Below are 17,309 nucleotides of genomic sequence, written 5' to 3' on the forward strand. Positions count from 1 at the left end.
GCCATACTGGTGTGGGAAATCTGCTCAGGGTGGGAAGTGTCTTGTGAGCCCTAAAGCTCAGGACCCTACAGATAAATTGGGCCATGGGGGGGGGGGGGCACATATTTCGGTTGAAGGAAGGGGGGGGGGATTCGTTTAACAGACCTTATGCTTCTTTAGGGATGGTCGATGGCAATCACAACAGACACATTCCTAACTCACAAAATCTCTGTTGCTTCTCCCAGAGTTCTTTGAATGTAAACAGTTTGAGGTTTTGCCCAAAATCGAAAATGAATACATTTACATTTGGGTTACTGCAGGACCTGGAAATAGTGATCTTGATTCAATATATTGAACAGTCGAATTGGGGACATCAAGTTACTAATGAACAATTCAATGTAGTTCCTTAATTTATCTTGTCCCATCCTTGGGATTGGGAGTATATACAGACGTTTACAAAAAGTATTGTTTTATGCCTCTTGAAAAATGATTAAAAGTTATCGTAACATTTATACTTGTATACAGAACTTTGGGAGAAAGTGCATACACAACAGATAGCTCAAAATTCAATAGAGAGAATGCCAAGCAAAGAGGCCCAATTAAGAATCAAGAGTTACATTTAGCACAAGCTCCTACAGGTGTCTTGTCAATGTATTATTATTATTATTATTTATTATATTTATAAAGCACCAACATATTACGCAGTGCTGCACAATAGATAAATGGGTTGACATATTAGGTAGGACATACAGGAAACTCACAACAAAACAAGATCATGCAAAGGATTTGATAACAGTACAGTGTCATAGGTCAAAATAGAGACTGTTCTAGTCCACAAGAGGGGTGATTGACAGTAAGATTGCATAATCAAGCTGGAAACACTAGGGAGGAGGGCCCTGACAGAGGCTTACAATCTAAAGGGTGGGGGTAGAGACAACAGGTGCATCTGTTGAGAGGGTGTCTAACGTAGTATGGTACTGGTGTAGAGGGGGGGGGGTATGCGGGCATGAAAAGGTGAGTCTTGAGAGCTTGTTTGAAGGTATTTAAGGTGGGGGCGAGTCTGATGGCTGGTGGGAGTGAGTTCCAGAGAGTGGGGGCAGCCCTAGTGAAGTCCTGCAATCGTGGCACCATATTTTTTCTGCAACAGCCTAGGAGAGGGTGATCACCACCGCACCTTATGAAAATGGATTCACTTGATAGAATGACCATCATTTAGGTCTATTCACACCTTGGGACCCCTCCTCTCATCTCTCTGGCTCAAATGTAGACTGGACCAAGTCATTAAAGAGACTCTGAAGCGAGAATAAATCTTGCTTCAGAGCTCATAGTTAGCAGGGGCATGTGTGCCCCTGCTAAACCGCCGCTATCGCGCCGCTAAACGGGGGTCCCTTACCTCACAAATCCCCTCCGAGCAGCCGGGGATCTCTTCCTGGTTGAGGCAGGGCTAACCGCCGCAGCCCTGCCCCACGCGCGTCTGTCAGCGCGTATCTCCGCCTCTCCCCCGCCTCTCTCAGTCTTCCTTCACTGAGAGGGGCGGGGGAGAGGCGGCGATGCGCCGCTGATAGACGCGCCTAGAGGCAGGGCTGCAGCAGTTAGCCTTGCCTCTAGGAGCAGCAAAATCTACGACCAATTTGGTCGTTGATTTTGCGGGGGGGGGGGGGGGGAATTGGGGGTGAAGGGACGGGACCCCCGTTTAGCCGCGGGATAGCGGCGTTTTAGCAGGGGCACACGCGCCCCTGCTAACTATGAGCTCTGAAGCGATAATTATTCTCGCTTCAGTGTCTCTTTAAATCTTCTCTACAGTGCAGAAAAAAAAAAAATCACATCGCTCTGGTGTGAACTAGCCTATGGAAAGTTATTAGCCAAGCGCTTTTAGGGCGTTTTGCCGCCATTTCGGCAAAACGCTCAAACGCTAGTGCTTTTTACAAGCGCTAGTGTAATAAAACCCTATGGGCCCATTCTTACTTAGGCAATTTATGCAAATCGCCCAAAATTACGAAATGTACCATTTTCAAGGGATTTCCCGGCTATCGCGTTTCAGTGCTACAGAAGCGCTAAACGCGATCGCGGAGAAATCGCCGGACTGTCCAGTGATTTTTCCCGCGTGCATTTGCGGAAAAATCACTCCCGCAAAAAGCCGGCGTTTTTCGTTTCTAAGTGTGAATGGGCCCTCAGAAACTGGCAATCTTGGTGTGAACCAGCCCTCAGCTGTAGATCATACATCCTCCAAAAGGATATTTACCTAAAACACAGACCTCGGAATACCCAAGAATGACTAACAACATTAGACTATTCTGAAGTGACCTATGAGCCCTGATTTGAATCCTATTGTATTCTGGACAAACCTGGAACATACAGTTTGGGGAAGGCACCCATCACGCATTACACAACAGGAGAAGTTTACTCGGCAAGAGTAAACAAAACTAAAATTCTTGCAGAAACAATTGTGTCTTTTTCCATGGAGGGGTACCAACACATTTGTGCACATCTGTACATTAAGGTCAGGTAGCATCTATGGTCACATACAGCTATAAACTTGGTACTAACAAAACTGCTACTGCCTACTCCCCTCAACCCTGACTTATTTGTATCTGTGCTTTGTAATTGTTTGCAGGGTCAACCCCATCTCACAGCATAGAGTTAAGTGACTCTATGACTTAGGCCTTGTTGACATTGTCACACGCAGATGACCGCAACACATACGATCGCATGCTATTTGCGTTTGTATGTGAAGCGTGGCTGATCCCATTCACTGTAGTGTATGGGTCAGCCACGCGTTTTGCTAAAAAAAAAGTGGCGCAGCATGTGTTCGCGCACCGCACTGGTACGGAAAGTAGGCAGTGTGAACATCAGACAGTGCAATCTATGCGCTTCTGATGTTTGTGCGTGACTGCCTCCTGCACGCGTTGCCGAAATACGGAAGGCAACGTGTGTAATGTGAACGATTGCAACTAGCAAACAGCAGCAACAGTTAAAGAGCTACAGTATATGATAAAATGTACCAGCCTGCTATTTTCTTGCTATGTAGTGACTGGGCCAAGACAAAAAAAAAATAATTACTAAATCAAATGAAAATAGAGTAGAGTTCCTGTTATACAGAACTCAACTAACCAGCACAAATCGCTGGTGAAGGCAAACTTCTAAGGCTGTTTGCGGGCTCCGCTGTGACCACAGCTCCCAAAGCTTTATATACTTTAAATTACTGTATTTAAACATTTAACGCAGAGTTTATGATATGTACATAACGTGGGGTATACTATTGTATTAGCTAAGCCTATTTTTAACATCAAGTCTCAACCAGAAAACACACTTATCCGGCATCAGCCAATTTCCGGCGTTGCTGGATAACCGAAATTCTACTACATGGCTTCATTTCATGGCAATTTACTAGTATGCTCACACTTGAAGTAATCACAAATCTCCTATAATTAGACATGTTTCCATGCGGAGATAGATGATCAGTGTGAGAGAATGAACGTCACCTCTCCGGAGTCACTTTCTTCACAACCATGGACTGATAGGTGATGGCTTTCTTATCTTTATTTCCAGCATAACTGAAGTCTGATGGCAGCACACCCAGTACAGATGACAAGTAGCTGATAGCTTCCAGTGTTTCCAGGTTCTGCTTCTCCAGGGAAAATGCTGCAACAAACATAAATCATTTCCTTTCTGAACACCACATAATAAAGACTTTACCAAAACAAAACATATCCAGAAGTTGCATGATTAAAAAAAGAACAAGGACTTAATAAAATAAATAGAAAAAATAATTTCTTAAAATATAAACTGTTACTGGTACAATATTTTCATTAGTGCCACTGTGTCCTGGGTGACTGAAAGGGAACCCGAGGTGAGAGGGATATGGAGGCTGACATGTTTATGTCCTTTTAAACAATGCAGACGTGTAACTATTAAAAATCCACCGCTAGACTTGGGCGCAGGATACAGCCGGTATATGGCTTACCCTGCTGCTGCACAACTCCCAGTGGCGTTAATTACTGTTTCCCCTCCAGGTCGTCGTGGATAGTGAGGAATTACAGAATTTTAAAAGTAACTTCAGCTCCGTGTCTAACGGCGCCGAAGTTACTCAGTGTGCGCCGCTATAGCCGCAATTCCTATTACGGTCTATGGTGGCACCGGCTGCGCCCAAACCTCCTGCACTGGATTCCCAGTGTTCGATGCAGACTGCCTGGCTGTCCTGCTGATCCTCTGCCTCTAATACTTTAAGCCATAGACCCTGAACAAGAATGCAGATCAGTTGTCTATGACAAATATGACATGATGGGCTGCATGCTTATTTCACATGATTTAGACCCTACTGACCAGAAAAGATCAGCAGGACTCCTCTCTGCGTATGAGCGTGGCCATAGTGCAACTGTGTGTGTCCTGGCCGTGCTGTCGCAGTAAGCATGAACTCCCTCGGGCTCAGAGGAAAAAGCCATGCACAACTGGCTTCATGCTACTGCGAAGGCACTGCTAGGACTCGCGCTGGTGTACTGCGGCCGCATTCGTGCACGGAGGGGAGGGTAGCCACGTAGCAAATCCTGTGGTTTTGAGGACAATGGGAAAACCTCAGGACTACCAAGAGGCTCCCTTCTACCTTGGTAAGTATATAACTTCTATTCCCATCTTCAATTCAAATTTCAGTTTAATAGTGCAATATGGATACTACCAAAATTCACAGAACATATAAAACAGCTTGTCTATGGATCAGCTGCTGTATTAGATTGGCCCATTGCTAAGCTGTATAAGGCCCAGTGCACACCGAGCGGTTTTTGGAGCGATCCGCCGGCCACATCCGCCTCTAAAAACGCTTGTCTAATGTATTGCAATGGGATGGTGCACACCGGCGGTTTGCGGTTTTTGCCAAGCCGCAAACGTGCCTCCTGCTGCGCGTTTGCGGTTTTCGGAAGCGTTTCATCCTCAATGTAAAGTATAGGAAAACCGCAAACCGCTCTGAAAAACGCTAGTTCAGAGCGGTTTGCCAGGCATTTTTGTTACAGTAGCTGTTCAGTAACAGCTTTTACTGTAACAATGTGTAATCTGCTACACAGAAACGCACGCAAAACCGCTAGGTATGTTTAGAAAACCGCTCTAAACATACCTAGAATCGCTCTGAAATCAGCTCCCAAAACTGCTAGCGTATTGTGGATCTGCTAGCGTTTTTGGTGTGCACTGGGCCTAACTGTGCATACAATTTGCATTAATTCTGAATTAACATCTTATCAACCATCCCTACTTGCTAGAAGACATGCTTGCTGAGTATAGTGAATGAGATGCTAAAAATTCTGGCTTACATGCAAATGTCATGTAAATTGTAAAAACTGACTTCCTGTCAGTTTAGATTGGCCCACTTCCATGCAATGTAGAATTATTAGCATCTCACCATCATGATCTAATATCCCTCCCAAATACACACACACACACTTCCCCCACGAGCGTAGTATTAGCGCAGCAGTAGGTGTTCGGATTATAGGAAGGCATGGCACACTTACACAGAACCAATATTTCCAGTATGTCTCAGACAGCACAGCCTGACAATCACAATAAATAGACCTACTAATTTATGGAATTACCGATCAAGCCCAACTTCTTATGGACAACACATGTGGAGCATTAGACACACTTTCTCACACTGGACCACTGAGCCACCAAGACTTCCTATGTGAAGTGACAGCAACAGATTAATTCCTACCTGTAAATACTTCCGAATGTTCCTGTGCTCTCTGCCTCTTCCCGGAGGAGCTCTTTTTCTCTCTGAACCTAACAGTTATGGACACTCTTTGCACTCCATCAATGCCATTCTCGGAAAAGGTTTTGGTTTCTAGCAGCTTCCCGAACTTCTTACTGATGAAATGATGCACAGATGTCCGGTGTTCTTTACACACATCTGGATGAAATGTAAACCTGGAGGCTTCCACTTTTGCATCTAAAAATGTGAAGAATTTGTCTGCTTCCTCTTCAGATGTCAGCTGAGATAGTTCTTGGTAATCCAGATTTGGTTTCACTAGAAGGTTGGAGTTTTTGGTAAACGTTAGGAGGAATGGGAAGGCCTGCCGGACAGCACTATGGATAGCAGCTCTGTCATCTTTACTAGGAAATGAGCCCAAGAGGAGTTCACATGGCTCATGTACCTTAGCCTGGGATTCAAAAGCATATTTTACGGAGCTAGCAAAATGATTTATGGCTTCCTGAACATCTTCACTTAACAAAGGGTTCATTGAGTTATATAGAGCTGCCTCACAGACCAGAGCACCAGAGTCCATGTTTTCTGTAATGGGCTTAAATCTATCTTTTAGAAATATACTCTGCTCTGGTGTGCTATGGCCTCCACTGGCTCCTGGGTCTCTCTTCTGCTTTTTAAACTGAGGCTCACTGTCGCTTTCTTTATGTTCGTCTTTCAGTTCTTTGATGTGGCTCATTGTAACCAACTGCCCAGTGTCATCCATCTCTGTGACAATAAAGTCAGCTGGGGAATTTTTTATAGTTCCATAAAAGCCAACATGGTCACTAACATAACAAAGAGCATTGAGATTTGTATCTGAAGATTCTTCCTCCATTTTATAGATGTGTAACCTACAACACAGAGAACAATGGTAAAGTAAAGTCATTAAAGCCAAACTCCAGCCAAAAATGTTTACTTTCTTTTTTAATTTTTTAAAAGGGACTCTGAGCAGTGCAGAAACTATGGAAAGATGCATATCATTTTAAAGCTCTCTTTCTCCTCTTTCCAATGATATGTAAACCGCCGCCCTACGCCTTTTAGTTTTCGCTATTTTCTTTTTGCCGCGGCCACGACCTCGATTGCGAAAATAGAGAAAACTAAAAAGGCGTAGGGTGACGATTTAGGTGTCTAGTATATTGCTTTAAGAAAAGGACTCGTATCAAGATGCAATCTCAAAATTACAAAAAATTCTTCATAAAAAAGATTTTATTGACACATATACAAAAAGGTGTATCCAAAAGTATAAAAGAAGCACAGTTCTTGAGTAAATAGTGGGTCCTCATAGAGCCAAAGACAAAAAGGTGATATCTAATTTAGCTTGGTAAACAATTGCAGTTACAACGGGTATTGATTTTCAAGGCTTTGAAAATCAATACCCGTTGTAACTGCAATTGTTTACCAAGCTAAATTAGATATCACCTTTTTGTCTTTGGCTCTATGAGGACCCACTATTTACTCAAGAACTGTGCTTCTTTTATACTTTTGGATACACCTTTTTGTATATGTGTCAATAAAATCTTTTTTATGAAGAATTTTTTGTAATTTTGAGATTGCATCTTGATACGAGTCCTTTTCTTAAAGCAATATACTAGTTACGGTGGGCAAGGTGGATTGCCCTAAAACAGGACTGTGTTTTTGATCCTTCACATTATAAAGGACCTTACCCAATAATATTTTTTCATAAAGACGATTTAGGTGTCACCAGAAAGAGGAGAAAGAGAGCTTTAAAATGATATCCATCTTCCCATAGTTACATTGTATTACACAGGGAGACTTTTTCTCAAAGTCAGCAGCTCCAATCAGCAGAAAAAGTCGCCCTGTGTAATACAATGTAACTATGGAAAGATGGATATCATTTTAAAGCTCTCTTTCTCCTCTTTCTGGTGACACCTAAATCGTCGCCCTACGCCTTTTAGTTTTCTCTATTTTCGTGATCGAAGTCGCGGCCGCGGCAATTTCGATTGCAAAAATAGTGAAAACTAAAAGGCGTAGGGCGGTGGTTTATATATCATTGGAAAGAGGAGAAAGAGAGCTTTAAAGTGATATGCATCTTTCCATAGTTTCTGCACTGCTCGGAGTCCCTTTAAACAAAGCACAAAAGAGTAAAAAAAAAACAAAAAAAAAAACAACTTGTATGTATCCCGCTTGAAATTTCGACAACCAAATGTGAAAGAATGTACATACAGAATGTGTATAATCCTGCATTAACTCACAATTGTGTGTGTCTCATTGACCACCATAACTAGGGGATTACTTTTACTTTCTGTCCTATAAGGCAGTCACTGCATGTCTGGGTTTTGTTTTTGTGGTCTCTGTTAATCGTATTTTTTTATCTACTCATGGAGTGTGGAACATTCTTCTCAACGGACACAGTATATGATTTTTTTTTTTAGAAAATAAAGAGCGGTTGTTACTCATGTCCAGTGGTGCTCACCGCCAGGTCGTGATCACGCTTACGCGTGGATTCACGACCATTTTGACGCATTCCGCCTCGGACACACTAAGCCGTGAATAGATTTTCAACCACGAAAATCTGCTTCGGCTTCGCGTGAATGCGGACAGAAATCCGCATTCACGCTCGTGAAACCCGGCGCTGAAGTCGTGGTTAGCGGAAATGCGTTAAACTATGCGGAAGTGACACATTGCAGGCCAATCAGAGGGCCCCAGCCAGGCCCTAGCAACCAATCACAGGAGGAGAGCTATGCCCTCCCCTCCTGAATATAAAGCGGTGGCCATGATGGAAAAGCTCTGTCCTTGCTAGACTGTGGTGCTGAGAGGATTATCTCCAGGCCATTGTTGTTTGAGCAAGTGCATTTATTGTGTTAAAAACAAAGCGTTTTTTTTGCTAACACTGCTCTTATACTGTACACAGTTAGCTAGTCAGTGAGTGATTGCTGTAGTTAGTTGTAGTCAGTGTAGTGTAGTGGGAGTGTGGGAGTCTAGTGATTATTTAACTGTGTGTAGTGCAGGCAGGTTCAGTGCTGCAGTGTAGTCAGTGTAGAGGGAGTGGGGATTATCTGTGTGTAGTGCAGGCAGGCAGGTTAGTGCAGCTGCAGAGTTCACTTGTATATTCCAGTGACAGTTATACACTTGTACTATTTGCAGGCAGCCAGTCACACCGCCGGCGCCGCCACTCTCTGCCAGCGCTGTTCATTCATTCTGTCAGTGACCTTGTGCCGTGCCCAGTGCCCACTGCTCGCTCGCTGGCATATAAGCATCTCATTACACAGTGTGACATCCTTGTGTGCCCACTGCATCCTTCAGTGACCTAGTTGTATATCCAGTGCCCACTGCTGTGCCCACTGCAGCCTTCAGTGACCTTGTACTGTGCCCACTGCATCCTTGAGTGACCTAGTTGTATATCCAGTGCCCACTGCTGTGCCCACTGCATCCTTCAGTGACCTTGTACTGTGCCCACTGCATCCTTCAGTGACCTAGTTGTATATCCAGTGCCCACTGCTGTGCCCACTGCATCCTTCAGTGACCTTGTACTGTGCCCACTGCATCCTAGTTGTATATCCAGTGCCCACTGCTGTGCCCACTGCATCCTTCAGTGACCTTGTACTGTGCCCACTGCATCCTTCAGTGACCTAGTTGTATATCCAGTGGGTGCATTTAATTTTTTGGCCAGCACTATGACGCTGTGCTGCTGCTACTACTACCACCAGTATGTTGCCATGGTCCTTCTGTGCTGCTGCTGAACTGAACGCCCGCTTTGTCCTCCTCCTGACTCAGTCGCTACCACGGTACCACCAATGCACTCTGTCTGCGTTATCACTGCCCGGGTCACCGGGTGCATTTAATTTTTTGGCCAGCACTATGACACTGTGCTACTACTACTACCACCAGTATGTTGCCATGGTCCTTCTGTTCTGTGCTGCTGAACTGACCGCCCGCATTGTCCTCCTCCTCCTGACTCAATCGCTTCCACCAATGTACTCTGTCTGCGTTCACACTGCCCGGGTCACCGGGTGCATTTAATTTTTTGGCCAGCACTATGACGCTGTGCTGCTACTACTACCACCACCAGTATGTTGCCATGGTCCTTCTGTGCTGCTGAATTGACCGCCCGCATTGTCCTCCTCCTCCTGACTCACGCGCTTCCACCAATGTACTCTGTCTGCGTTCACACTGCCCGGGTCACCGGGTGCATTTAATTTTTTGGCCAGCACTATGACGCTGTGCTGCTACTACTACCACCAGTATGTTGCCATGGTCCTTCTGTGCTGCTGAATTGACCGCCCGCATTGTCCTCCTCCTCCTGACTCACTCGCTTCCACCAATGTACTCTGTCTGCGTTCACACTGCCCGGGTCACCGGGTGCATTTAATTTTTTGGCCACCACTATGACGCTGTGCTGCTACTACTACTACCAGTATGTTGCCGTGGTCCTTCTGTGCTGCTGAACTGACCGCCCACATAGTCCTTCTCCTGACTCAGTCGCTACCACCACTGCACTCTGCGTTCACACTGCCCGTGTCCACTGACAACTCTGCTGCGATGTCATTGGTAATTGCTGCAAAAAAAAACAAAAAAAAACAAATTACAAAAACCTCTCTGGGGCCTTTTTGGCGTCAGCCACTCATCCTCCTCCAGCGGTACCTTCGCCGCCAAGTGCCATTGGAACTCGCCTTCACCTCTTTGATTGCTTAACGCGTATATCCCTTTTTAAAACCACGTATTACCAATTAATAGCCCCATTTACAGTGGTGATTTGTCTTTAAAAGCCATTAAAAAAAAAATCCATGCTAATTTGGGGGATTGTAGCATGTATGGGGGCTTTGTTATTAACGTTAAAAGAAAATCCGCCTCCGGGCGGGAATCCACGCGTGATTACACCATTCACGGCAGAAAATCCGCGTGGTTGCGTGGACGCGGACGAAAATCCGCATGCGGCGGGGCCGAATGCGGATTTTTTTTTTGCAACCACGCGGATTGCCGAATTCGTGCATGAGGCACATCCGAGCATCCCTGCTCATGTCCACGTTATGTAAACCCAGCCAGTGTTTTGGCTGTTTATGCACTTTATACTACTACAGTAAACATACAAGCAGGTTGTGAGGGGCCAAAGTGGTTGCCAACATTTCTGCATTGCAATCTACTCTAGATCCGGGGTGTCAAACTCAAATACACAGTGGGCCTCAATTTTTAGCGGCCACCTCCACCCCTTATACAGTTTCCTGGTGTCTAGTGCCCCCCCCCCCCCCCTTTATACAATTACCTGGTGTCTAGTAGTCCCCTCCCCTATAGTTTCCTGGTGTCTAGTGGCCCTCCATCCCCTATACAGTTTTCTGGTGCCTAGTGGCTCCCCTCTCTCCCCTATACAGGTCCCTGGTGTCTAGTGACCTCCACTCTCCATAGAGTACCTTGGTGCCTAGTGTCTCTTCCCTTCCACCATGCGGCTGCCCTAGTGGTCTAGTGCTTTCCTTCCCCTCCCAAATAGAACATCCCTGGTGGTCTAGTAAGCTTATATAGATTATCAAGATATATTACATGCATGTAAAGGTGTCCGAAATTGAATTATGATGAAAAACACCAAGTCTTGCTCTGCCCCTTCCTCTCTCTTTATAGTTTCAGCGCTTAGCCATATAGGCTCAGCACTCAAGTGCTGGAGGGCTAAACATAATGCAAAGTGGGGAACACACTTGAGTGCCAAATTTGATGGCACTGTGGGACAGAATTTGACATGTAGGTTCTAGATACTTATTCACCTATAAAAACACATGTCCAGGCATAGCTTATAGTATACCTTAGCTCACTTAAGTTCAAAAATGATGCTTAATGTATGTATGGGGAGCTGTGTGGATCGTTACCGCACCTTTTGTGCACCGGAGTCTCCCTCCTTTCTTCGGTAATAATCCAATTCTTCCTCTTCCTGGTTGGAGCAGTTGGTGAGATCCGACCTGGACTTACTGCGCTGTGGATGTGCAGTATGTCCGCTAACGTCATATGGCGCGTCGCCAGGGAGCACGGTCACAAGGCAATCTAGCGGACACACTACTCACAATGCAGTACGTCCAGGTCGGAGGTCACTGACCGCGCCGACCAGGAAGAGGAGGAATTAGATTATTACCGGAGAACAGAGGGAGACACCGAGGCACAGCTCCCCATACACACATTAGATGTCCTTTTTGAATTTAAGTTAGTGCTAAGGAATCCTTTAAAGATATAAAATCGTATTGCTTATTAAGCAAGGCGCCCAAATGTTACCTTTTTGCACTGAGGGTTCAGCAGCTGAAAAAAAAAAAAAAAAAACAAAACAAACAAACATAAAAACTATCTACACGACTTAATGCAGCACAGACAAAAAAGATAATATTAGGCTTTGTGGGTAGTGTGCTACCCTTCAGATAAGCCAACCTCTTGAAGTTAGCCAAGTCTGACAATAGCCCTGATTTAATTTTTTTTTTTTTTTCTCAGAGATGTTTTCTCACCTTCTACAAAATACTTCTCATGTAAGCAATATACATTTTTTAGCAACTAGCAAGTGAAGAATAACCATAAAGCTATTCCAGTTATAAGGTGTGAAAACACCTCATGCAATAAAACTTAGCAGAAAATGGAACTGAATCTGGTCCATGGTAGGTCAAACATACAGAACAGCACCAGAGTTGGAGGAAACTGCAGCACTGTGTATAGCTCATATCTCCATCACATTATCTTATCAGAAAGCAGTTAGGGCTCTTTTCCACTACAAAACACGATCGCAATCGCATTTCAAACCAATTTCCTCTATGCAATTGAGCTACTATATTCAGTATAGCAGAGCTCAATTGCATCCAAAACGCGGCAGAACTAAGACTGCGCTCGGGAGAAAATCACATCGCAATTGGATCACACTAATGGAACCCTGCATTTTGCCATCTGTTAGGAATAGAGATGGCGAACATCTATGGGTGGCCTGACCCTGTGGCCGGGCACGCTTCGTGACATCACGCTTATGCGCAAAGCGTGCCCAGCCACAGGCGTGCAATCAAGGACATGCACCACCGGGTAAGGGCATGCGTACTAATCAACGCGTCCAGGCCAGGGCATGCGTACTACTGCGGGACATAGCGACCCAGAAGTAGTACAGGGCCAGGCTGCCCATAGCTTTTCGTGGCGAGCAGTTTGCCTATGCAGGCAAGCTGCTTGCATACATCACTAGTTAGCCATTCAAATCAGATCCTCGGTTAGCAATCGGAATCAGATCGTAAAACGCAGGGTAGTGGAAAAAGACCCTTAGGCCCCATTCACACTTGAAAGCGCAAAACACCGGCGATTACAGCTGGTGTTTTGCGGGAGTGATTTTTCCGCGATTACACAGGGGAAAAAAAAAATCACTGGACACTGTGGCGATTTTTCCGCGATCGCGTTTAGCGCTTCTATAGCACTGAAACGCGATCGCGGGGAAATCACCTGAAAATGGTGCAGGCTACGCATTTGCGGTTTTGCGTTAACTGCCAGCGATTAACGCAAATCGCCCAAATAAGAACAGGCCCATAGGGTTTTATAGCACTAGCACTTTAAAAAGCGCTAGCGCTTGAGTGTTTTGCTGAAATCGCCGACAACGCTCTAGTGCGAATGGGCCCTTAGGCTTCTTTTCCACTAGCTGTGATCTGATACAAAAACCAGATCGTGGCCGTTTTGCCAATCGCAACAGCACAGTGATTAACATGTAAATTGCGTGACTTGGGATTTCAAAAGCGGCTTACAGATGCTAGATTTTCCTCATTAGAGACAATTGTTTGTGATTGTCTTGTGCAAAAATCTAGTATGCGTACAGATCTCCCACGTCTACTGCATTGTCAATGCCTCCCAACTTTTTAAAATAAGATGAATCACTTTACAGTGAACCTAAGATATCAGTAATGTGTGTATTTATACTTACCTGGGGCTTTCGCCAGCCCCATGAAATGCATCGGCTCCCTCACTGTCCTCCCGGGCAGCTCCGTTGTCCCAGGCTCGCCTTCAGTATCCTCTTCAGTTGTGGTGTTCTGCAATTGCGTGGCCTGGCGGCACGTGCCTCCCGTGGATGGAATCGTTCTGTGCCTGCGCAGTAGTACTGTGCAGCAGAATGTTACCGGCTGCGGGAGCGAGATGGGGTGCGTGGGTAAGTATAAATTAGACCCAGAGTACTGTCTCAGGTACACTTTAAAGGCCTGTACAAACCTGTGACAGTTGTCACCTATGGGGAAATCGGGACCTGATCCCTCAGGCAACATCGCTGGGGCAAACACAGTACAGACGCTAAGTCAGCTGTATGGTGTGTTCTGTTGCTATGCAGGGGTTGAAGGAACGGTGAAGCGGTACAATGTAATCAGCTATCGCTCGGTCAAGTGGGTCCACCTGTCCATCAGCTGTCTTTTATCAAGCAAGCTTAAGACAAACCCCCCACCTCTAATTATGCTCCCGTCACACCCCTAGTCATGCATACCATAAGACAGGAACCAGGGCTGTGGAGTCGGAGTCGTGGAGTCGGAGTCGTGGAGTCGGGCAATTTTGGGTGCCTGGAGTCGGAGTCGGGAAAAAATGCACCGACTCCGACTCCTAATGAATTTGTAACTGTAATTAAAATAGAAAATATGATAAAATGTTCTATTTCTCAGATAATAGTCATTAAAAATAATGTATATATACAGTAATAGCTGTGCTTAGTCCACAAAAATGAAATAAACCAATCAAAATTAGTTACTTGTGCTGCTTCAATAAAGCGGTCCCAGTATTTTTAAGGTCAGATATACATATCTGATTGTGACTGTATATATGATGTGTACACAGGAATCTCTTATATATACTAAATAACATCTATGCTGTAAGAATAAAGCCTGATGTGTAGCTGTGTCACTAATAGAGATGGTCAATGAGATGGAAAAATTTCTGCACTAATGCTGATTTATGCAAATGTATGCACTCCCATTGCTGATGAAATCAAATAATTTGATATGTTGTTAAAATTTGGTTTGGTGACTACAAATTAAAGGGTACCTGAGACGGATGAAAAGTAAAGTTTTATACATACCTGGGGCTTCCTCCAGCCCCCTTCAGGCTAATCAGTCCCTCGCTGTCCTCCACCACCCGGATCTTCTGCTATGAGTCCTGGTAATTCAGCCAGTCAGCGCTGTCTGGCCGCATGCCGCTCCCACAGCCAGGAACATTCTGCACCTGCGCAATAGTGCTGCACAGGTGTAGTATGCTCCTGGCGGCGGAGTGTGTGCATGCGCACTACGCCCGACTGGCTCAAGTATCTGGACAGTAGCAGAAGATCCAGGTGGTGGAGGAGGACAACGAGGGACTGATTATCCTGAAGGCGGCTGGAGGAAGCCCCAGGTATGTATAAAACTTTAATTTTATCTGTCTCAGGTTTACTTTGTTACACAGTAGTACTATACTCTACATATGCACTCCCCACAGAGCTGCAGGGAATCCACTGAAAATGCTGTGCACATTGAACACAGAGGTGTTGTCTGTCACCCATAAACCTTGTTCAGATTGTGCATGAAGAATGTGTAATAGAGGAAGAATCTCCTCATTCCCCTGCAGAGTACCTGCACATCATTCTTACATGTACCCACACTTACATTGCCTAGGGCCTGATAGATGTTCTTTGATCCGGTTTGTACCTTTTACAAGTACTCTTGCCAAGGACTAGTTTTAGTCTAAAGGGAATAAATATAGTAGTCTACATATCCTTCTCACTTCCGTTGTCTTGTAAAATTCCTAAGCGTTGGCAGTTAAGGGACGAATTTCATGTTACATACTTTTAATCAACAAAATTGTAATATGCAAATTAGAGGAGTCGGAGTCAAGGTCGGTGGAATCCTAAACTGAGGAGTCGGAGTCGGTGGATTTTTGGACCGACTCCACAGCCCTGACAGGAACACATCACATGCAAAATCACACACAATGTAAGTCTATGGGCCATACAAAAATTGCATTGGTGAGCACTTTCCAATGCAATTTATGTGCGTTTTAAAATCTCACAGCCAGTTCCTCCTTCCCATATACTACTGTATATGCAATTGCAAAACACATGCAATACTTTCCTATGGGAAATAAAAAAAAATTATTAAAAAAAAAGTATGCGATTACCATACGATGCTTTCCATGCGTATTTGTTATTAAAAAAAAAAAAAAGGAGAGAAATCCTGATACCATATTTTTACTTTGGATGAAAAGGGATATAATTAAAAATGCTAATGCATACAAAATAAGTCAACATGTAACTGCATACTAAAACAAAAATGTAAAAATCACAAAGGCAGAGACAAAGCAGAAATGCATGGTTTTCTGCACAAACAATTAATAAGCTCCTAGACTAGAATTCATAAACAAAAGAAGTAGCTTTGTCATTCAAATCCCACTAGTACTTTCCTGACATTATTAGTTTTCTTTCATACTAACATTTGAAAATATGAAATATATCAATTTAAAGGAAATTATTAAAGTTTAGAGGCAGTTAAACATTTTCAGTTGAAAAATACATATATTTACATACATCTGTACATCAGTCCTGAAAGAGGGACAATGAAAAATACATTTCAGACAGAGAGATTTGGTTCCCAATGAGGGAATGTCCCTCTGAAAAATGAACACTTGGGATTGGGTTATATGTAGAGGTAAGCAGACCATACAGTCTGACCACCAACCCAGTGTCTATGGGCGTGCAAATAGTGCAATCGCCCAGGGCGCCGGATTGAGTGGGCGCAGAGCAGACGATGTAATTACAACTCACCTGCCACAATCCCTACATGCACGCAGCCCTCCCTTCGAGTACATTTGAAATCGGCGCCGGTAGACTTGGGCGCAGGATACAGCGGTATATAGCTGATCCTGCTTCTGCACAAGTCCGGGCCGATTTAATTACTATTCCCCCTCCAGGCCAACATGGATAGTGGGGGAATGAAATAATTCGGCTTCCAGCGATTGCTGGAGGCCGAATTATTATGTTTTTAACCCTCCTGGCGGTATATTAAAAACCGCCAGGGGGCAGCGCAGCCGTTTTTTTTATTTTTTTTTTTAAATCATGTAGCGAGCCTAGGGCTCGCTACATGATAGCTGCTGCTCAGCGGCATCCCCCCAGCCCCGCCGATCGCCTCCGGCGATCAGGAAATCCCGTTCAAAGAAAGGGATTTCCTGGAGGGCTTCCCCCGTCACCATGGCGACGGGGCGGGATGACGTCACCGACGTCATGGACATCGTGACGTCCAAGGGAGTCCCGATCCACCCCTTCCCGCTGCCTGGCGCTGATAGGCCAGGCAGCGCAGGGGTCTAGGGGGGGGGGGCTGTGTTGCGACGCAGATAGCGGCGATCGAAGTGCTGACGCAGCTAGCAAAGTGCTAGCTGCGTTCAGCAAAAAAAAAAAATTGCTCAAATCGGCCCAGCAGGGCCTGAGAAAACCTCCTGCGCGGCTTACCCCGAATTACCGCCAGGAAGGTTAAGCAACCTCGGCTCCGTCTTCTGACGGAGCCGACGTTACTCACTGAGCGCTTCAATAGGAATGATTCCTATTGAAGTCTATGGAGGCGCCGGCTGCGCCCAAATCTAGCAGCGCTGAAAAGCACTGCTCCGCTCCCTTCCTCTCCCAGGTGTCCGTCGCGTTGGTAACAACACCCCCTCTGATGAC

At 45.1% G+C, this 17,309-nt stretch overlaps 1 protein-coding gene across 1 annotated transcript in view; it reads right to left on the reverse strand.

Annotated features, from left to right (window-relative positions):
- PUS7L (pseudouridine synthase 7 like) overlaps positions 1-17,309 on the reverse strand; it is a 31,570-nt gene that overhangs the window by 13,490 nt on the left and 771 nt on the right. The window contains exons 2-4 of the mRNA XM_068273643.1: positions 5,675-6,555; positions 3,462-3,621; positions 1,208-1,271 (exon numbers count right to left, since the gene is read on the reverse strand). Coding sequence (XP_068129744.1) covers positions 1,208-1,271; positions 3,462-3,621; positions 5,675-6,555 — 1,105 coding nt within the window. The remainder of the gene's footprint in view (positions 1-1,207; positions 1,272-3,461; positions 3,622-5,674; positions 6,556-17,309) is intronic.

This window comes from Hyperolius riggenbachi, chromosome 3 (genome assembly GCF_040937935.1).
Source record: "Hyperolius riggenbachi isolate aHypRig1 chromosome 3, aHypRig1.pri, whole genome shotgun sequence".
NCBI classification, from domain to species: domain Eukaryota; kingdom Metazoa; phylum Chordata; class Amphibia; order Anura; family Hyperoliidae; genus Hyperolius; species Hyperolius riggenbachi.